This window comes from Salmo trutta, chromosome 32, assembly GCF_901001165.1.
Source record: "Salmo trutta chromosome 32, fSalTru1.1, whole genome shotgun sequence".
In the NCBI taxonomy this organism is placed as follows: Eukaryota; Metazoa; Chordata; class Actinopteri; order Salmoniformes; family Salmonidae; genus Salmo; species Salmo trutta.
The window spans coordinates 39,198,272-39,221,370 of record NC_042988.1 but is presented as its reverse complement, the minus strand read 5'-3'; the positions used below and the strand labels follow the sequence as shown (position 1 = coordinate 39,221,370).

Below are 23,099 nucleotides of genomic sequence, written 5' to 3'. Positions count from 1 at the left end.
GATACAGACCAGTCTAAACCCCACTGATACATTCTGTCTGATGAGATACAGACCAGTCTAAACCCCACTGATACATTCTGTCTGATGAGATGCAGACCAGTCTAAACCCCACTGATACATTCTGTCTGATGACATACAGACCAGTCTAAACCCCACTGATACATTCTGTCTGATGAGATACAGACCAGTCTAAACCCCACTGATACATTCTGTCTGATGAGATACAGACCAGTCTAAACCCCACTGATACATTGTCTGATGAGATACAGACCAGTCTAAACCCCACTGATACATTCTGTCTGATGAGATACAGACCAGTCTAAACCCCACTGATACATTCTGTCTGATGAGATGCAGACCAGTCTAAACCCCACTTATACATTCTGTCTGATGAGATGCAGACCAGTCTAAACCCCACTGATACATTCTGTCTGATGAGATACAGACCAGTCTAAACCCCACTGATACATTCTGTCTGATGAGATACAGACCAGTCTAAACCCCACTGATACATTCTGTCTGATGAGATACGGACCAGTCTAAACCCCACTGATACATTCTGTCTGAGATGCAGACCAGTCTAAACCCCACTGATACATTCTGTCTGATGAGATGCAGACCGGTCTAAACCCCACTTATACATTCTGTCTGATGATATGCAGATCGGTCTAAACCCCACTGATACATTCTGTCTGAGATACAGATCAGTCTAAACCCCACTGATACATTCTGTCTGAGATACAGACCAGTCTAAACCCCACTGATACATTCTGTCTGATGAGATGCAGACCAGTCTAAACCCCACTGATACATTCTGTCTGATGAGATACAGACCAGTCTAAACCCCACTGATACATTCTGTCTGATGAGATACAGACCAGTCTAAACCCCACTGATACATTCTGTCTGATGAGATACAGACCAGTCTAAACCCCACTGATACATTCTGTCTGATGAGATACAGACCAGTCTAAACCCCACTGATACATTCTGTCTGATGAGATACAGATCAGTCTAAACCCTACTGATACATTCTGTCTGATGAGATACAGATCAGTCTAAACCCCACTGATACATTCTGTCTGATGAGATGCAGACCAGTCTAAACCCCACTGATACATTCTGTCTGATGAGATACAGACCAGTCTAAACCCCACTGATACATTCTGTCTGAGATGCAGACCAGTCTAAACCCCACTGATACATTCTGTCTGATGAGATACAGACCAGTCTAAACCCCACTGATACATTCTGTCTGATGAGATGCAGACCAGTTTAAACCCCACTGATACATTCTGTCTGATGAGATACAGACCAGTCTAAACCCCACTGATACATTCTGTCTGATGAGATACAGACCAGTCTAAACCCCACTGATACATTCTGTCTGATGAGATACAGACCAGTCTAAACCCCACTGATACATTGTCTGATGAGATACAGACCAGTCTAAACCCCACTGATACATTCTGTCTGATGAGATACAGACCAGTCTAAACCCCACTGATACTTTCTGTCTGAGATACAGACCAGTCTAAACCCCACTGATACTTTCTGTCTGAGATACAGATCAGTCTAAACCCCACTGATACATTCTGTCTGATGAGATACAGACCAGTCTAAACCCCACTGATACATTCTGTCTGATGAGATACAGACCAGTCTAAACCCCACTGATACATTCTGTCTGATGAGATACATGCCAGTCTAAACCCCACTGATACATTCTGTCTGATGAGATACAGACCAGTCTAAACCCCACTGATACATTATGTCTGATGAGATACAGATCAGTCTAAACCCCACTGATACATTCTGTCTGATGAGATGCAGATCAGTCTAAACCCCACTGATACATTCTGTCTGATGAGATACAGACCAGTCTAAACCCCACTGATACATTCTGTCTGATGAGATACAGATCAGTCTAAACCCCACTGATACATTCTGTCTGATGAGATACAGACCAGTCTAAACCCCACTGATACATTCTGTCTGATGAGATGCAGACCAGTCTAAACCCCACTGATACATTCTGTCTGATGAGATACAGACCAGTCTAAACCCCACTGATACATTCTGTCTGAGATGCAGACCAGTCTAAACCCCACTGATACATTCTGTCTGAGATACAGACCAGTCTAAACCCCACTGATACATTCTGTCTGATGAGATGCAGACCAGTCTAAACCCCACTGATACATTCTGTCTGATGAGATACAGACCAGTCTAAACCCCACTGATACATTCTGTCTGATGAGATACAGACCAGTCTAAACCCCACTGATACATTCTGTCTGATGAGATGCAGACCAGTCTAAACCCCACTGATACATTCTGTCTGATGACATACAGACCAGTCTAAACCCCACTGATACATTCTGTCTGATGAGATACAGACCAGTCTAAACCCCACTGATACATTCTGTCTGATGAGATACAGATCAGTCTAAACCCCACTGATACATTCTGTCTGATGAGATACAGACCAGTCTAAACCCCACTGATACATTCTGTCTGATGAGATACAGAAAAGTCTAAACCCCACTGATACATTCTGTCTGATGAGATACAGATCAGTCTAAACCCCACTGATACATTCTGTCTGATGAGATATAGATCAGTCTAAACCCCACTGATACATTCTGTCTGAGATACAGACCAGTCTAAACCCCACTGATACATTCTGTCTGATGAGATACAGACCAGTCTAAACCCCACTGATACATTCTGTCTGATGAGATACAGACCAGTCTAAACCCCACTGATACATTCTGTCTGATGAGATACAGACCAGTCTAAACCCCACTGATACATTCTGTCTGATGAGATGCAGATCAGTCTAAACCCCACTGATACATTCTGTCTGATGAGATACAGACCAGTCTAAACCCCACTGATACATTCTGTCTGATGAGATACAGACCAGTCTAAACCCCACTGATACATTCTGTCTGATGAGATACAGACCAGTCTAAACCCCACTGATGCATTCTGTCTGATGAGATACAGACCAGTCTAAACCCCACTGATACATTCTGTCTGATGAGATACAGACCAGTCTAAACCCCACTGATACATTCTGTCTGATGAGATACAGACCAGTCTAAACCCCACTGATACATTGTCTGATGAGATACAGACCAGTCTAAACCCCACTGATACATTCTGTCTGATGAGATACAGACCAGTCTAAACCCCACTGATACATTCTGTCTGATGAGATACAGACCAGTCTAAACCCCACTGATACATTCTGTCTGATGAGATACAGACCAGTCTAAACCCCACTGATACATTCTGTCTGATGAGATGCAGACCAGTCTAAACCCCACTGATACATTCTGTCTGATGAGATACAGACCAGTCTAAACCCCACTGATACATTGTCTGATGAGATACAGACCAGTCTAAACCCCACTGATACATTCTGTCTGATGAGATACAGATCAGTCTAAACCCCACTGATACATTCTGTCTGATGAGATACAGACCAGTCTAAACCCCACTGATACATTCTGTCTGATGAGATACAGACCAGTCTAAACCCCACTGATACATTCTGTCTGATGAGATACAGACCAGTCTAAACCCCACTGATACATTCTGTCTGATGAGATACAGACCAGTCTAAACCCCACTGATACATTGTCTGATGAGATACAGACCAGTCTAAACCCCACTGATACATTCTGTCTGATGAGATACAGACCAGTCTAAACCCCACTGATACATTCTGTCTGATGAGATGCAGACCAGTCTAAACCCCACTTATACATTCTGTCTGATGAGATACAGACCAGTCTAAACCCCACTGATACATTCTGTCTGATGAGATACAGACCAGTCTAAACCCCACTGATACATTCTGTCTGATGAGATACAGACCAGTCTAAACCCCACTGATACATTCTGTCTGATGAGATACAGACCAGTCTAAACCCCACTGATACATTCTGTCTGAGATGCAGACCAGTCTAAACCCCACTGATACATTCTGTCTGATGAGATGCAGACCGGTCTAAACCCCACTTATACATTCTGTCTGATGATATGCAGATCGGTCTAAACCCCACTGATACATTCTGTCTGAGATACAGATCGGTCTAAACCCCACTGATACATTCTGTCTGAGATACAGACCAGTCTAAACCCCACTGATACATTCTGTCTGATGAGATGCAGACCAGTCTAAACCCCACTGATACATTCTGTCTGATGAGATACAGACCAGTCTAAACCCCACTGATACATTCTGTCTGATGAGATACAGACCAGTCTAAACCCCACTGATACATTCTGTCTGATGAGATACAGATCAGTCTAAACCCCACTGATACATTCTGTCTGATGAGATACAGACCAGTCTAAACCCCACTGATACATTCTGTCTGATGAGATACAGATCAGTCTAAACCCTACTGATACATTCTGTCTGATGAGATACAGATCAGTCTAAACCCCACTGATACATTCTGTCTGATGAGATACAGATCAGTCTAAACCCCACTGATACATTCTGTCTGATGAGATACAGACCAGTCTAAACCCCACTGATACATTCTGTCTGATGAGATGCAGACCAGTCTAAACCCCACTGATACATTCTGTCTGATGAGATACAGACCAGTCTAAACCCCACTGATACATTCTGTCTGATGAGATACAGACCAGTCTAAACCCCACTGATACATTCTGTCTGATGAGATACAGACCAGTCTAAACCCCACTGATACATTGTCTGATGAGATACAGACCAGTCTAAACCCCACTGATACATTCTGTCTGATGAGATACAGACCAGTCTAAACCCCACTGATACTTTCTGTCTGAGATACAGACCAGTCTAAACCCCACTGATACTTTCTGTCTGAGATACAGATCAGTCTAAACCCCACTGATACATTCTGTCTGATGAGATACAGACCAGTCTAAATCCCACTGATACATTCTGTCTGATGAGATACAGACCAGTCTAAACCCCACTGATACATTCTGTCTGATGAGATACATGCCAGTCTAAACCCCACTGATACATTCTGTCTGATGAGATACAGACCAGTCTAAACCCCACTGATACATTATGTCTGATGAGATACAGATCAGTCTAAACCCCACTGATACATTCTGTCTGATGAGATGCAGATCAGTCTAAACCCCACTGATACATTCTGTCTGATGAGATACAGACCAGTCTAAACCCCACTGATACATTCTGTCTGATGAGATACAGACCAGTCTAAACCCCACTGATACATTCTGTCTGATGAGATGCAGACCAGTCTAAACCCCACTGATACATTCTGTCTGATGAGATACGGACCAGTCTAAACCCCACTGATACATTCTGTCTGAGATGCAGACCAGTCTAAACCCCACTGATACATTCTGTCTGAGATACAGACCAGTCTAAACCCCACTGATACATTCTGTCTGATGAGATGCAGACCAGTCTAAACCCCACTGATACATTCTGTCTGATGAGATACAGACCAGTCTAAACCCCACTGATACATTCTGTCTGATGAGATACAGACCAGTCTAAACCCCACTGATACATTCTGTCTGATGAGATGCAGACCAGTCTAAACCCCACTGATACATTCTGTCTGATGACATACAGACCAGTCTAAACCCCACTGATACATTCTGTCTGATGAGATACAGACCAGTCTAAACCCCACTGATACATTCTGTCTGATGAGATACAGACCAGTCTAAACCCCACTGATACATTGTCTGATGAGATACAGACCAGTCTAAACCCCACTGATACATTCTGTCTGATGAGATACAGACCAGTCTAAACCCCACTGATACATTCTGTCTGATGAGATGCAGACCAGTCTAAACCCCACTTATACATTCTGTCTGATGAGATACAGACCAGTCTAAACCCCACTGATACATTCTGTCTGATGAGATACAGACCAGTCTAAACCCCACTGATACATTCTGTCTGATGAGATACAGACCAGTCTAAACCCCACTGATACATTCTGTCTGATGAGATACAGACCAGTCTAAACCCCACTGATACATTCTGTCTGAGATGCAGACCAGTCTAAACCCCACTGATACATTCTGTCTGATGAGATGCAGACCGGTCTAAACCCCACTTATACATTCTGTCTGATGATATGCAGATCGGTCTAAACCCCACTGATACATTCTGTCTGAGATACAGATCAGTCTAAACCCCACTGATACATTCTGTCTGAGATACAGACCAGTCTAAACCCCACTGATACATTCTGTCTGATGAGATGCAGACCAGTCTAAACCCCACTGATACATTCTGTCTGATGAGATACAGACCAGTCTAAACCCCACTGATACATTCTGTCTGATGAGATACAGACCAGTCTAAACCCCACTGATACATTCTGTCTGATGAGATACAGACCAGTCTAAACCCCACTGATACATTCTGTCTGATGAGATACAGACCAGTCTAAACCCCACTGATACATTCTGTCTGATGAGATACAGATCAGTCTAAACCCTACTGATACATTCTGTCTGATGAGATACAGATCAGTCTAAACCCCACTGATACATTCTGTCTGATGAGATGCAGATCAGTCTAAACCCCACTGATACATTCTGTCTGATGAGATACAGACCAGTCTAAACCCCACTGATACATTCTGTCTGAGATGCAGACCAGTCTAAACCCCACTGATACATTCTGTCTGATGAGATACAGACCAGTCTAAACCCCACTGATACATTCTGTCTGATGAGATGCAGACCAGTTTAAACCCCACTGATACATTCTGTCTGATGAGATACAGACCAGTCTAAACCCCACTGATACATTCTGTCTGATGAGATACAGACCAGTCTAAACCCCACTGATACATTCTGTCTGATGAGATACAGACCAGTCTAAACCCCACTGATACATTGTCTGATGAGATACAGACCAGTCTAAACCCCACTGATACATTCTGTCTGATGAGATACAGACCAGTCTAAACCCCACTGATACTTTCTGTCTGAGATACAGACCAGTCTAAACCCCACTGATACTTTCTGTCTGAGATACAGATCAGTCTAAACCCCACTGATACATTCTGTCTGATGAGATACAGACCAGTCTAAACCCCACTGATACATTCTGTCTGATGAGATACAGACCAGTCTAAACCCCACTGATACATTCTGTCTGATGAGATACATGCCAGTCTAAACCCCACTGATACATTCTGTCTGATGAGATACAGACCAGTCTAAACCCCACTGATACATTATGTCTGATGAGATACAGATCAGTCTAAACCCCACTGATACATTCTGTCTGATGAGATGCAGATCAGTCTAAACCCCACTGATACATTCTGTCTGATGAGATACAGACCAGTCTAAACCCCACTGATACATTCTGTCTGATGAGATACAGATCAGTCTAAACCCCACTGATACATTCTGTCTGATGAGATACAGACCAGTCTAAACCCCACTGATACATTCTGTCTGATGAGATGCAGACCAGTCTAAACCCCACTGATACATTCTGTCTGATGAGATACAGACCAGTCTAAACCCCACTGATACATTCTGTCTGAGATGCAGACCAGTCTAAACCCCACTGATACATTCTGTCTGAGATACAGACCAGTCTAAACCCCACTGATACATTCTGTCTGATGAGATGCAGACCAGTCTAAACCCCACTGATACATTCTGTCTGATGAGATACAGACCAGTCTAAACCCCACTGATACATTCTGTCTGATGAGATACAGACCAGTCTAAACCCCACTGATACATTCTGTCTGATGAGATGCAGACCAGTCTAAACCCCACTGATACATTCTGTCTGATGACATACAGACCAGTCTAAACCCCACTGATACATTCTGTCTGATGAGATACAGACCAGTCTAAACCCCACTGATACATTCTGTCTGATGAGATACAGATCAGTCTAAACCCCACTGATACATTCTGTCTGATGAGATACAGACCAGTCTAAACCCCACTGATACATTCTGTCTGATGAGATACAGAAAAGTCTAAACCCCACTGATACATTCTGTCTGATGAGATACAGATCAGTCTAAACCCCACTGATACATTCTGTCTGATGAGATATAGATCAGTCTAAACCCCACTGATACATTCTGTCTGAGATACAGACCAGTCTAAACCCCACTGATACATTCTGTCTGATGAGATACAGACCAGTCTAAACCCCACTGATACATTCTGTCTGATGAGATACAGACCAGTCTAAACCCCACTGATACATTCTGTCTGATGAGATACAGACCAGTCTAAACCCCACTGATACATTCTGTCTGATGAGATGCAGATCAGTCTAAACCCCACTGATACATTCTGTCTGATGAGATACAGACCAGTCTAAACCCCACTGATACATTCTGTCTGATGAGATACAGACCAGTCTAAACCCCACTGATACATTCTGTCTGATGAGATACAGACCAGTCTAAACCCCACTGATGCATTCTGTCTGATGAGATACAGACCAGTCTAAACCCCACTGATACATTCTGTCTGATGAGATACAGACCAGTCTAAACCCCACTGATACATTCTGTCTGATGAGATACAGACCAGTTTAAACCCCACTGATACATTGTCTGATGAGATACAGACCAGTCTAAACCCCACTGATACATTCTGTCTGATGAGATACAGACCAGTCTAAACCCCACTGATACATTCTGTCTGATGAGATACAGACCAGTCTAAACCCCACTGATACATTCTGTCTGATGAGATACAGACCAGTCTAAACCCCACTGATACATTCTGTCTGATGAGATGCAGACCAGTCTAAACCCCACTGATACATTCTGTCTGATGAGATACAGACCAGTCTAAACCCCACTGATACATTGTCTGATGAGATACAGACCAGTCTAAACCCCACTGATACATTCTGTCTGATGAGATACAGATCAGTCTAAACCCCACTGATACATTCTGTCTGATGAGATACAGACCAGTCTAAACCCCACTGATACATTCTGTCTGATGAGATACAGACCAGTCTAAACCCCACTGATACATTCTGTCTGATGAGATACAGACCAGTCTAAACCCCACTGATACATTCTGTCTGATGAGATACAGACCAGTCTAAACCCCACTGATACATTGTCTGATGAGATACAGACCAGTCTAAACCCCACTGATACATTCTGTCTGATGAGATACAGACCAGTCTAAACCCCACTGATACATTCTGTCTGATGAGATGCAGACCAGTCTAAACCCCACTTATACATTCTGTCTGATGAGATACAGACCAGTCTAAACCCCACTGATACATTCTGTCTGATGAGATACAGACCAGTCTAAACCCCACTGATACATTCTGTCTGATGAGATACAGACCAGTCTAAACCCCACTGATACATTCTGTCTGATGAGATACAGACCAGTCTAAAGCCCACTGATACATTCTGTCTGATGAGATACAGACCAGTCTAAACCCCACTGATACATTCTGTCTGATGAGATACAGACCAGTCTAAACCCCACTGATACATTCTGTCTGATGAGATACAGACCAGTCTAAACCCCACTGATACATTCTGTCTGATGAGATACAGACCAGTCTAAACCCCACTGATACATTGTCTGATGAGATACAGACCAGTCTAAACCCCACTGATACATTCTGTCTGATGAGATACAGACCAGTCTAAACCCCACTGATACATTCTGTCTGATGAGATGCAGACCAGTCTAAACCCCACTTATACATTCTGTCTGATGAGATACAGACCAGTCTAAACCCCACTGATACATTCTGTCTGATGAGATACAGACCAGTCTAAACCCCACTGATACATTCTGTCTGATGAGATACAGATCAGTCTAAACCCCACTGATACATTCTGTCTGATGAGATACAGACCAGTCTAAACCCCACTGATACATTCTGTCTGATGAGATACAGACCAGTCTAAACCCCACTGATACATTCTGTCTGATGAGATATAGATCAGTCTAAACCCCACTGATACATTCTGTCTGATGAGATACAGACCAGTCTAAACCCCACTGATACATTCTGTCTGAGATACAGACCAGTCTATACCCCACTGATACATTCTGTCTGATGAGATACAGACCAGTCTAAACCCCACTGATACATTCTGTCTGATGAGATACAGACCAGTCTAAACCCCACTGATACATTCTGTCTGATGAGATACAGATCAGTCTAAACCCCACTGATACATTCTGTCTGATGAGATACAGACCAGTCTAAACCCCACTGATACGTTCTGTCTGATGAGATACAGACCAGTCTAAACCCCACTGATACATTCTGTCTGATGAGATACAGACCAGTCTAAACCCCACTGATACATTCTGTCTGATGAGATACAGACCAGTCTAAACCCCACTGATACATTCTGTCTGATGAGATACAGACCAGTCTAAACCCCACTGATACATTCTGTCTGATGAGATACAGACCAGTCTAAACCCCACTGATACATTCTGTCTGATGAGATACAGATCAGTCTAAACCCCACTGATACATTCTGTCTGATGAGATACAGATCAGTCTAAACCCCACTGATACATTCTGTCTGATGAGATACAGACCAGTCTAAACCCCACTGATACATTCTGTCTGATGAGATACAGACCAGTCTAAACCCCACTGATACATGCTGTCTGATGAGATACAGACCAGTCTAAACCCCATTGATACATTCTGTCTGATGAGATACAGACCAGTCTAAACCCCACTGATACATTCTGTCTGATGAGATACAGACCAGTCTAAACCCCACAGTTAAAAACTCAGATCAACCACAATCTTAACATTAAAACTGAGATGGACCAGAGTCTATTTAACATTAAAACTGAGATGGACCAGAGTATTTTTAACATTAAAACTGAGATGGACCAGAGTCTTTTTAACATTAAAACTGAGATGGACCAGAGTCTTTTTAACATTAAAACTGAGATGGACCAGAGTCGTTTTAACATTAAAACTGAGATCGGTTTCATTTTATTCCTACGGAGTACAGCCCAGGATTTCCTCAACAGGCACGTTGTTTACAACAGAAGACCTAAAAGATTTCCAAGGTTTGAAGACTTGGACTCTTTAATGTTCTTTCGTAAAGGATCATCAAACACAGAACAATGAAACTAGTCTTGACTTTGTGGTAGAGGTTCTTTACAAATATTTCACACAAATATTTAATAAATGTGCTATTTGAAAATGTATTTCCATTATAAATGGCTTTGCTTTAATCACAAATTCACTTTGGGTCTGAAAATTTTACCCATGTGTATTTAGACTAGAAACTTTGTTTAGTCTAGTCCATAGTCCTCTGGTATTTGCTAAAGGAGGGTTTGGACTTGGTAATGGGATCCTGTTTCCATCCTCTCTGTCATGTCTCTCTCTTTTTCTCTTTCTTTTTCTCTCTCTCTCGCTCTCTCTCTGTATTTCTGTCTCTCGAGGTCTCCGCTCTGTCCTTTTCTCAATCTAGATATTTTGTTCCTTTTCTTTACAATGCATTGCATAATCAGAAGAGGCAGCATGTAGGTATATTAAAAACACCAGGACAAATCTTCCACTGGCTGCATGACTCTCCCTCTCCTTCTTTAGTTCTCTCTTTTACTCCTCTTTCGTTTGGAGATTAGCTGGTTTTTATTTATTTACTTGTCATATTGCCAATATAAAGATAAACCAACCAAGGCAATATGTTTGATCTCCACATAAAACACCGGCAGTTATATAAAGTTTGAATAATATATATTTTTTGCTTGTACCCCTTTTTGAAGTGCTTTCTTTCACTACAACTTCTTTAGAAGATGTCCTTCTCGTTTATTTGCATCATTTTCTTCCCTCCTCCTTTCCTTTCTGTCTTGTTTAATGTGTCAATGTATTTTATTTATCTGTTAAATGTGTTTCCTGTTGAGACATCCAATGTTCCACCATGCACCATCCTGGCTACCAGTCTGTCCTCTGTCTGTTAGTGTGTCTGTTGTGTCGTTGTGTTGCTGCATGGGCTCTCTGCACACTGGGGTCTCTCTTGCTCTCTCTCTCCCCTCTCCTGCTCTCTCTCTCCCCTCTCCTGCTCTCTCTCTCTCCTCTCCTGCTCTCTCTCTCCCCTCTCCTGCTCTCTCTCTCCCCTCTCCTGCTCTCTCTCTCCCCTCTCCTGCTCTCTCTCTCCCCTCTCCTGCTCTCTCTCTCCCCTCTCTTGCTCTCTCTCTCCTCTCGCTCGCTTTCTTGCTCTCCTCTCGCTCTCTCTTCCCTGCTCTCTCTCGCTCTCTCCCCACTCTCTCGCTCTCTCTTCCCACTCTCTTCCCTCTTTTCCTCCCTCTCTCCCCTGTCTGTAGTGAGGGATGTTTGTTGACATCTGCTCTGTGTGTTTCTCTTTAGGGGATGTGCTGTTTCAGATGGCGGAGGTCCACAGACAGATCCAAGTACAGCTGGAGGAGATGGTGGGTATATGAACCTTCATAAGGACTTTATGACACAATCATAAGCAGATTGCTAGAGGAGATGTAGGAATAGAGGTCAAATAACTTTGATTTAAATGCTGAGCTGTAGTCTAAGAACAGCATTCTCATGTAGGTGTTCCTTCTGTCCAGGTGGGAAAGGGCAGTGTGGAGTAAAGTAGAGATTGCGTCATCTGTTGGGGAGGTACGCAAATTGGAGTGGGTCCAGGGTGTCTGGGATGATGGTGTTGATGTGAGCCATGACAAGTCTTTCAAAGAAGTTCATGGCTACAGATGTGGGTGCTACGGGGCGATAGTCATTTAGACTGGTTACCGTGGTGTTCTTGGGCACAGGGACTATGGTGGTCTGCTTGAAACCTGTAGGTATTACAGACTGGGTCAGGGAGAGGTTGAAAATGTCAGTGAAGACACTTGCCAGCTGGTCAGCGCATGCGCCGAGTATGCATCATGGTAATCCGTCTGGCCCTGTTAATGTTAACCTGTTTCAAGATCTTACTCACATTGGCTACAGCGAGCGTGATCACACAGTTGTCTGGAACAGCTGGTGCTCTCATGCATGGTTCAGTGTTGCTTGCCTCGAGGCGAGCATAGAAGGTATTTAGCTCGTCTGGTAGGCTTGCGTCATCGGGCAGCTCGCGGCTGGGTTTCCCTTTGTAATGCGTGATAGTTTGCAAGCCCTGCTACATCTGACGTCAGCGCGTCAGAGCCGGTTTAGTAGGATTTGATCTTGGTCCTGTATTGACCCTTTGCCTGTTTGATGGTTTGTCAGAGGGCGTAACAGGATTTCTTATGTGTCCGCATTAGTGTCCCTCTCCTTGAATGCGACAGCTCTAGCCTTTAGCTCAGTGCGGATTTTGCCTGTAATCCATGGCTTCTGGTTGGGACACATTTATTAATGAAGCTGGTGATTGATGTGGTAAACTTCTCAATGCCATCGGATAAATCCCAGAACATATTCCAGTCTGTTCTAGTGAAACAGTCCTGTAGCTTAGCATCCGCTTCATCGGACCACTTCTGTATTGCACAAGTCACTGGTACTTCCTGTTTGAGTTTTTGCTTGTAAGCAGGAATCAGGAGGACAGAGTTATGGTCAGATTTGACAAATGGAGACTGACGGAGAGCTTTGTATGTGTCTCTGTGTGGGGTAAAGGTGGTCTAGAGTTTCCGCTTCTGGTTGCATAGGTGACATGCTGGTAGAAATTAGGTAAAACAGATTTCAGTTTTCCTGTATTAAAATCGCCGGATTCTCGAGTGGGCCAGTGGTCTAAGGCACTGCATCGTAGTCGATAGCTGTGCCACTAGAGATCCTGGTTCGAGTTGGGCTCTGTCGCTGCCGGCCGCGACCGGGAGACCCATGGGGCGGCGCACAATTGGCCCAGCGTTGTCCAGGTTAGGGGAGGGTTTGTCCTTGTCCCATTGCGCTCTAGTGACTCCTGTGGTGGGCCGGGAGCATGCACGCTGACACGGTCACCAGGTGTACGGTGTTTCCTCCGACACATTGGTGTGGCTGGCTTCCAGATTAAGCGGGCATTGTGTCAAGAAGCAGTGCGGCTTGGTTGGGTCGTGTTTCGGAGGACGCATGGCTCTCGACCTTTGCCTCTCCCGAGTCCATACGGGAGTTGCAGCAATGAGACAAGACTATAACTACCAATTGGATACCACGAAATTGGGGAGAAAATGGGGTAAAAGTAAAACATTCTAAAATAAAATAAACTCACCGGCCAACAGGAGCGCCGTCTCTGGGTGAGCATTTTCTTGTTTGCTTAGGGGAGGGTTTGGGTTATACAGCTTGTTGAGTGTGGTCTTAGTGCCAGCATTGGTTTGTGGTGGTAAATGGATGGCTATGAAAAATATAGATGAATACTCTCTCGGTAAATAGTAAGGTCTACAGCTTATCATGAGGTATTGTAATTCAGGCGAGCAGAACCTGGAGACTTCCATAACATTGCACACCAGCTGTTGTTAATAAAGACACACGCCCCCTCCCCTGAGCTTACCCGAAGCTGCTGTTCTGTCCTGCCGATGTATAGAAAAAAACAGCTATTGTAAAACCAGCGTTATAAGCATGTATTTGTGTTATTATAAGGCTTAGAATATATTATGTTCCTCTATATGATCACATGGTCAGGATGAACACCTGGTCCTAAGTCTGTTCTGTTGTGAGTGTGATGTCACCATTAACCCTGTGCTTCTCTACACCCCTCAATCTCTCCATCTGTCCATCCATGCAGCTGAAGTCTTTCCACAACGAGCTGCTGTCTGAGCTGGAGAAGAAGGTTGAGCTGGATGCTCGTTACCTGACGGTGAGCATCTGACTAAATGGCTGAAACACACACACACCCCCACTAGGGCTGTGACGATATCAGTATCGCAATGTTTTTTTCCATGCCAAAAATGAAAACACAAAGCAGATTTAACTCTTTGTTCCTTTTAAAAACCTGCTGTAGAATATTGTGTGCTGTAGCTTGGGGAAAATACAGGACTCTTGATGACAACATAATGATGTTTGTTTCCAATATTAGGGCTGTTTTCCTTAAGAAGTTAAATCCGCTTTGTTTTCTGTTTCCTTCCCAACATACTAACGATTATCATCCCGGCCCAAACACACAAACACACTTTGCATTTGAACAGCTACCCTTTCACCTACTGTCCCTCGTCACCACCACAGTTATTCAGACCATGTCTGTCTTTCACCTACTGTCCACCTTCACCACCACAGTTATTCAGACCATGTCTGTCTTTCACCTACTGTCCCTCGTCAGCACCACAGTTATTCAGACCATGTCTGTCTTTCACCTACTGTCCCTCATCAGCACCACAGTTATTCAGACCATGTCTGTCTTTCACCTACTGTCCCTCGTCAGCACCACAGTTATTCAGACCATGTCTGTCTTTCACCTACTGTCCCTCGTCAGCACCACAGTTATTCAGACCATGTCTGTCTTTCACCTACTGTCCCCCGTCAGCACCACAGTTATTCAGACCATGTCTTTGCCAAAGTGTTTGGTGTTCTTACTCTGGACCTCCATTTAAACAGTAAGGCTCCTTTTCCTGAAAATGAAGCTTTTGAGAAAACAACTCTTTAGGATATTTAGAAACTACATAACCAATAAGCAAAGAGAAAATTACAACCTAACATTTCCTGCAGCATGCATTGTAGTCTGAAGCAGCAGGAGTGATATACTTAGAATGAGTGGGCTGTGAGCGAGCTGCAGCCAGCCAACTCCATGTGGAGGAGCAGCAGTGTGTCTGTGCTGCAGGTTAGGGGAACGAGGTGGTGTTGTCATCATCATACACCATTGTACTAGTTGTAGCATTAGCCTGTTGGTATGCTAGTTGTAGCATTAGACTGTTGGGTATGCTAGTTATAGCATTAGACTGTTGGGTATGCTAGTTATAGCATTAGACTGTTGGGTATGCTAGTTATAGCATTAGCCTGTTGGTATGCTAGTTGTAGCATTAGACTGTTGGGTATGCTAGTTATAGCATTAGACTGTTGGGTATGCTAGTTATAGCATTAGACTGTTGGGTATGCTAGTTATAGCATTAGACTGTTGGGTATGCTAGTTATAGCATTAGACTGTTGGGTATGCTAGTTATAGCATTAGACTGTTGGGTATGCTAGTTATAGCATTAGACTGTTGGGTATGCTAGTTATAGCATTAGACTGTTGGGTATGCTAGTTATAGCATTAGACTGTTGGGTATGCTAGTTATAGCATTAGACTGTTGGGTATGCTAGTTATAGCATTAGACTGTTGGTATGCTAGTTATAGCATTAGACTGTTGGGTATGCTAGTTATAGCATTAGACTGTTGGGTATGCTAGTTATAGCATTAGACTGTTGGTATGCTAGTTATAGCATTAGACTGTTGGTATGCTACGCCAGGGTTCCCCAACTGGCGGCCCGCAGGGTTTCTATCTGAACCAAAATAAGTTTTATATTTATTTTTATGTTCATTGTTGGAAATACTGTAAGACTGTAAAAACAGCAGAAAATCATCTCCAAGTGATTTTATTTTAAGAAATCTGTTCCCTAGTATTCCCATGCACAATAGAGAGACGTGATCGTATACAAATGTAAGAAAGGTTTCTATCTGTTTCTCTGTGTGGACATCCAGATTTCCCTCCAGCAGCCCTCTCCTATTCATAGCTTGTTTGTCTCGGTTCTGTCCGGCAGTCTGTGGTCTGTCTTTCTTAGAATTCTATTATTATTTTTAAGTTAAAAAAAATTCTCTCTCTGTCACACTGTTCTGTGGGCAACAGTGTGTACCTCCCAGTGTGTACCACCCTATTCCCTATGTAGTGCACTACTGTTGACCAAGATCAATAGGGTTCTGGTTAAAAGTAGTGCACTGTATAGGCAATAGGATGCCATTTGGGATGCGGCCAGTGAGTGTTCTGGGAACTCTTATGAAACCGGGTTCAAACCAAACCCTGCCAATAGCTGATGCTGAAATATGCCTCATTCTGTAGTAACTGGAGGCTATTCCCACAATGACCCTCTGTTTTAATGGCGCTATAGACCCATCAGAGATGTTTCTGTTCCTTTAGACTGATAAGAGATCAACGATCAATTGGTTCTCTAATCCTCTGATGCTTCTTTTTTTCAATAGGAAAACACACACACACACACACACACACACACACACACACACACACACACACACACACACACACAGTACCCCTGGTATAGGGAATAGGGTGCCATTTGGAACGAAGCCTTAGACTTGCCATCCATTCACAGTAATGAATTCCTTTAAAAAAAATGGCATCAGCAATGGTTTTGCTTTGTGAATTATTAATGTCGCTTGCGAGTCATTTCAGGAAAAACAGACATTTTCCATCAGGAAGGAAAGTTGTTGTAGCTACACTACTCCCCATGGAGGAATCTCTCTCTCTGTCTCTCTCTCTCTCTCTCTCTCTCACTCACTCATATTCAGACAAAATCCCACTCATTTACCAGGCCTGCATTTTTAGAGCTTCTTTTTGGTATATCTGAAAAGGGGTAGGGGGTAAACAACATGAACAAATTAAAGCCACCTAAATACCTTGTCCCTTTTCCCACTACGAGACATGAAGGAGAGTCTGAGGAACGGGGTGGTGAAGGAGAATTCTACTTTTCACATTACACCCTTGCCTTACCTTTCGTTGTGACTTGGTCCGCAGCTCAAACTGAGCACAAATACCACAGGAGCCACTAGCCACTAAGCACAAACAATTCAACAATGACACACTTTTATTCTAAAACATATTACACTATTGAATAATGCAACGTTTCACAGGTCTGTATGTGCAGACAATTAAAGGGGTTATTGTCTCGTTTGTAGGCTACACGTTACATTTTATCATCAAGACAAAAGCACAGAGTTGCTATAGCAGCAAGTCTTCATCAAGTACCGTTTGCCTGTGAGAAATGAACGATTCATCCTCTCATACCAATATAAAGTACAATAGGGTTACTTTACAACAAACCAGGCTTCCTTGACTTATCCTGAACTTGTTCTCAACTTGCCTACCTGGTTAAATAAAGGTGAAATAAAATAAATAAATAAAATTGAGAGCATTTTACAACTGCTCTCAATCACTCCCAGATGTCAGGGCTTGGACAAGTTCCTGAAATGCTAAACGGTTGAACAGGAAAACTTACCATAGATTACCAAAGTTCCCATATAGATTGCTAGTGGGAGACCAGTACAAAGTCCACATTATCTCTATCCATTAAAGGTGTTTCCCAAAACCTCTTCCTGAGTCCCCCCCCCCCGTTCCACACTGTGTGATCCTGATTCAGCTGGTCAGCTAATCATCAAGCTCTTGATGAGTTGAATCACATGTGTTAGTCATGGAATAGATCAGATTACTGGATCTGGTTGGGCTGGGAGTGGGAGATAACGTATAAAAGTTCATGTGAGGGAGGGAGGGAGGATCAACACACACACACACACACACACACACACACACACATCATGGTAATCCTGATTAGCCCTCCCATAATGGTCTGTCTCCAGCACTGCCACATGATAGACAGCTGTTGAGATGTGCTCAGACAGTTAAGATGACAGGGCTTCAGGAGGCTAATAGATAGTTCACACAGGGTCTTAGAGAGACAAGCTTTTGGCCAACTCTAAAAGGGCAACTTGTTACATACTCTATGACAGATCGATATAGGGTGACATTGCCCCCTAGACACTGACCTAAGGTAAACTCTAAAAGGTCAACTTGTTCTCCTCATTGCTGATAAACTAACGTTCTGTGTGCGCTCTCCTGCCCCCTTCAGGCTGCGTTGAAGAAGTACCAAGTGGAGCACAAGAGTAAGGGAGAGAGTCTGGAGAAGTGTCAGGCTGAGCTGAAGAAACTCCGCAGGAAGAGCCAGGGCAGCAAGAACCCCTCCAAGTACGGAGAGAAGGAGATGCAGGTCAGTCTCTATGGAAGGACCGACACGCTCGGACGGACGCACGCATACACACACACACACACACACACACACACACACACACACACACACACACACACACACGGCTACACGCGTGGATGCACGCACACGCGGACAGACACATGGACACACGGCTGCTCTCTCTCTCACTCACTCTCACACACAAGCAAGGGATAAAGGGGTCAACACACACTTTTGCTCACCTCAGTCCAGGTCTGTTTGTGCCATCTTAGCTAGCTTTAGATGGTTAGTTGGTTAACAGTCTGATGGTCTTGGTAATACAGTTCCACCAGGCTGATGGCTAGCTTTAGATGGTTAGTTGGTAATACAATTCCACCAGGCTGATGGCTAGCTTTAGATGGTTAGTTGGTAGTACAGCTCCACTAGGCTGATGGTTAGCTTTAGATGGTTAGTTGGTAATACAGTTCCACCAGGCTGATGGTTAGCTTTAGATGGTTAGTTGGTAGTACAGCTCCACCAGGCTGATGGCTAGCTTTAGATGGTTAGTTGGTAGTACAGCTCCACCAGGCTGATGGCTAGCTTTAGATGGTTAGTTGGTAGTACAGCTCCACCAGGCTGATGGCTAGCTTTATATGGTTAGTTGGTAGTACAGCTCCACCAGGCTGATGGCTAGCTTTAGATGGTTAGTTGGTAATACAGTTCCACCAGGCTGATGGTTAGCTTTAGATGGTTAGTTGGTAGTACAGCTCCACCAGGCTGATGGTTAGCTTTAGATGGTTAGTTGGTAGTACAGCTCCACCAGGCTGATGGTTAGCTTTAGATGGTTAGTTGGTTGTACAGCTCCACCAGGCTGATGGCTAGCTTTAGATGGTTAGTTGGTTGTACAGCTCCACCAGGCTGATGGCTAGCTTTAGATGGTTAGTTGGTAATACAGTTCCACCAGGCTGATGGTTAGCTTTAGATGGTTAGTTGGTAGTACAGCTCCACCAGGCTGATGGCTAGCTTTAGATGGTTAGTTGGTAGTACAGCTCCACCAGGCTGATGGCTAGCTTTTAGATGCTGTTTAGATGCACACAGGGCCAGGACTGAGGGTGGAGAGTATTGGAGAACCGTGGACACAGTGCTGCTCTGCTCTGAGTGTAGCAGGGAGAGAGAGGACACAGTGCTGCTCTGCCCTGAGTGTAGCAGGGAGAGAGAGGACACAGTGCTGCTCTGCCCTGAGTGTAGCAGGGAGAGAGAGGACACAGTGCTGCTCTGCCCTGAGTGTAGCAGGGAGAGAGAGGACACAGTGCTGCTCTGCCCTGAGTGTAGCAGGGAGAGAGAGGACACAGTGCTGCTCTGCCCTGAGTGTAGCAGGGAGAGAGAGGACACAGTGCTGCTCTGCCCTGAGTGTAGCAGGGAGAGAGAGGACACAGTGCTGCTCTGCCCTGAGTGTAGCAGGGAGAGAGAGGACACAGTGCTGCTCTGCCCTGAGTGTAGCAGGGAGAGAGAGGACACAGTGCTGCTCTGCCCTGAGTGTAGCAGGGAGAGAGAGGACACAGTGCTGCTCTGCCCTGAGTGTAGCAGGGAGAGAGAGGACACAGTACTCAAATCAAATGTATTTATATAGCCCTTCTTACATCAGCTGATATATTAAAGTGCTGTACAGAAACCCAGCCTAAAACCCCAAACAGCAAGCAATGCAGGTGTAGAAGCACGGCACACACAATGTAAGAAAACAAACTGTTTACTTGTCCTGTTTTGAAACCCTCACTCAGCTTTTTTTCTCTCTGTGTGTGTGTGTGTGTGTGTGTGTGTGTGTGTGTGTGTGTGTGTGTGTGTGTGTGTGTGTGTGTGTGTGTGTGTGTGTGTGTGTGTGTGTGTGTGTGTGTTTGGCATGTATCAGTGATTGAAACACTCTGCTCAGGTCCCCTGTTACTGTAGCTCAGCCCACAGGGTTGGGCTGAACGCTCTGTAAAAGCAGGTTTGGTAGCTGTAGCAGGTCTGCTCTTGTAAATGTGTGATCCCAGAGTTAGTGTAAGGCCTGCAGTGTGGTGAGGGGTAGCCAGCCATAACTGTCAGGGTTAGGAGACATCCAACTGATCCATACTAAAGCTGGAGCCTGACACTGCTGCTGTGAGACGTGATGCGGAAGCTGTTCAGGGACCATCAATAACATTTATTTAAATCAATCAAATGTATTTATAAAGCCCTTTTTACGTCAGCCGATGTCACAAAGTGCTATACAGAAACCCAGCCTAAAACCCCAAACAGCAAGCAATGCAGATGTAGAAGCATGGTGGCTAGAAAACACTCTCTAGAAAGGCAGGAACCTAGGAAGAAACCTAGAGAGGAACCAGGCTATGAGGGGTGGCCAGTCCTCTTCTGGCTGTGCTGGGTTGATATTATAACAGAACATGGCCAAGAGGTTCAAACGTTCATAGATGACCAGCAGGGTCAAATAATAACAATCACAGTGGTTGTAGAGGGTGCAACAGGTCAGCACCTCAGGAGTAAATGTCAGTTGGCTTTTCATTGCAGAGAGTTAGAGAGAGAGTTGAAAACAGCAGGTCCGGGACAAGGGGATTGAGTGAGTAAAAAGCCCCCACACCACTAGAGGGATATTTTCAAACCACCAACTTACTACTCTGAGACAAGGCCGAGTATAGCCCATGAAGATCTCCCCCACGGCACGAACCCGAGGGGGGCGCCAACCCGGACCAGAAGATCACATCAGTGATGCATCCCTCCTAGGGGGAGCTTTTCATGTTTTGCTGGGCTCCCCTGTTACCTCTCCTGGATGCTCCAGCCCTTCCTCTGGTGACAGGGACAGTCTAGAAGTGTTAGATGTGGCCTGCCACTGTGTGACGTTGGGACTATAAGCATTTCGCTACATATGTATGTGACCAATAACATGTGATTTGATTTGACGAGGTTCTATCTATTCAAAGCATAGTTCGGCGATATTGAGCATCAAAGTTTTCAAATCCCAGATCTCAGAACTGTTTTGTAGTAACTTCTTCTTTCATAACCCATTAATGTCCTCACCTAGTGCAGAGTATCAAAGTGCAGAGTATCAAAATCCTGAGACATTTGTAAATATATCATTTTTAGATGGGTGCAATTGCAGATTGAACCTTTTAAGGTTGAACCCAGATTGATATTCCAGAGCCGTAAGGTCCGATCTGACACAGTCCAGTTTTTAGACATGTTCACTTTTTACTGGCAAAGACGTGTTGTTCTGATTGGTCCGTCTGTATTTGTTCAGGCTTTTGATTGGCTTGCATTGGGGTTTATGCAGATGGAACTTTCTAGTCTAGTACTTTTTCAAGAACCATATGTATATGGGACTAACTCCTATGGGACTAACTCCTATGGGACTAACTCCTATTTGACAAAAATGTCAGATTGAACCTTAGTCTCAAGGTCTTGGTATTGTGTCTGTCACAGTACTAGGGAGAGACTGTTGAGTACTGTAATGTATAGAGCACTATCTAACACTGTCTCCAGCCCCATCCCTTTAGCAGACTTATGTTACCTGTATTTTATCAGGGAGTCAAACTGAGACCAAGGCCTCTTTTTACAGATGAGCTCTGAATGACAAAAATACACACATCAAATGCGAAACAAAAACAAACACATTGGCCGTGTCCCAATTCCCATTCTTGCATTCTAAATAGTAGGTATTTTAGGTTTTCGAGAATAGAACGTTTTATAGTGTGAAATTTAAACAATCAGGTATGCTTTAAATGTGAGGATGTTATACTCATTTTGGCTTTTCATCTGGTAGAATTCACTGAGGAAGAGAACGGTCTTTCCAGACTCACTGTTTGACAACAGCTGTTAATGAGATAAGAGGACATGATGCACCCAAATCAACCAATGGCGGGAATCAACGCAATTGCGCATTAGGTTACACATTCTCTGATTGGGTGAGCCTTGTATGTTGATATTTGATTAAAAAAGTATGGCTTGACTGTTTGCTTGTTGGGCCCACCTGCAGACAGGTCCCAACTCATCTAGCCTTGGTCCTAATAATACACGCTACCTTACCAGGGAGAGGAGAAAGCAATCTCCCTTCTCATTTTCAGACTGCTCAATTTTCCTGATCATATCACGAACAGTATGACTGTGGGGGAGGGAGGGAGGGAGGAGTCAACTAATTTGTGCTGGAGCTTACAGCTTACAGTCCCTGTCCCCCCCCCCCCCCACCCCCCACCCCACACACACACACATGCGCACTCACACGCCCCACA

The 23,099-nt window shown here is 44.1% G+C and overlaps 1 protein-coding gene across 5 annotated transcripts in view; it reads left to right on the top strand.

Annotated features, from left to right (window-relative positions):
- The window catches only part of LOC115171883 (brain-specific angiogenesis inhibitor 1-associated protein 2), a 132,194-nt gene that overhangs the window by 85,283 nt on the left and 23,812 nt on the right, over positions 1 to 23,099 (top strand). For all 5 annotated transcript variants that reach the window (XM_029729073.1, XM_029729075.1, XM_029729076.1 and 2 more), the window contains 3 exons: positions 12,392 to 12,453; positions 14,703 to 14,774; positions 18,748 to 18,885. In XM_029729073.1, coding sequence (XP_029584933.1) covers positions 12,392 to 12,453; positions 14,703 to 14,774; positions 18,748 to 18,885 — 272 coding nt within the window. The remainder of the gene's footprint in view (positions 1 to 12,391; positions 12,454 to 14,702; positions 14,775 to 18,747; positions 18,886 to 23,099) is intronic.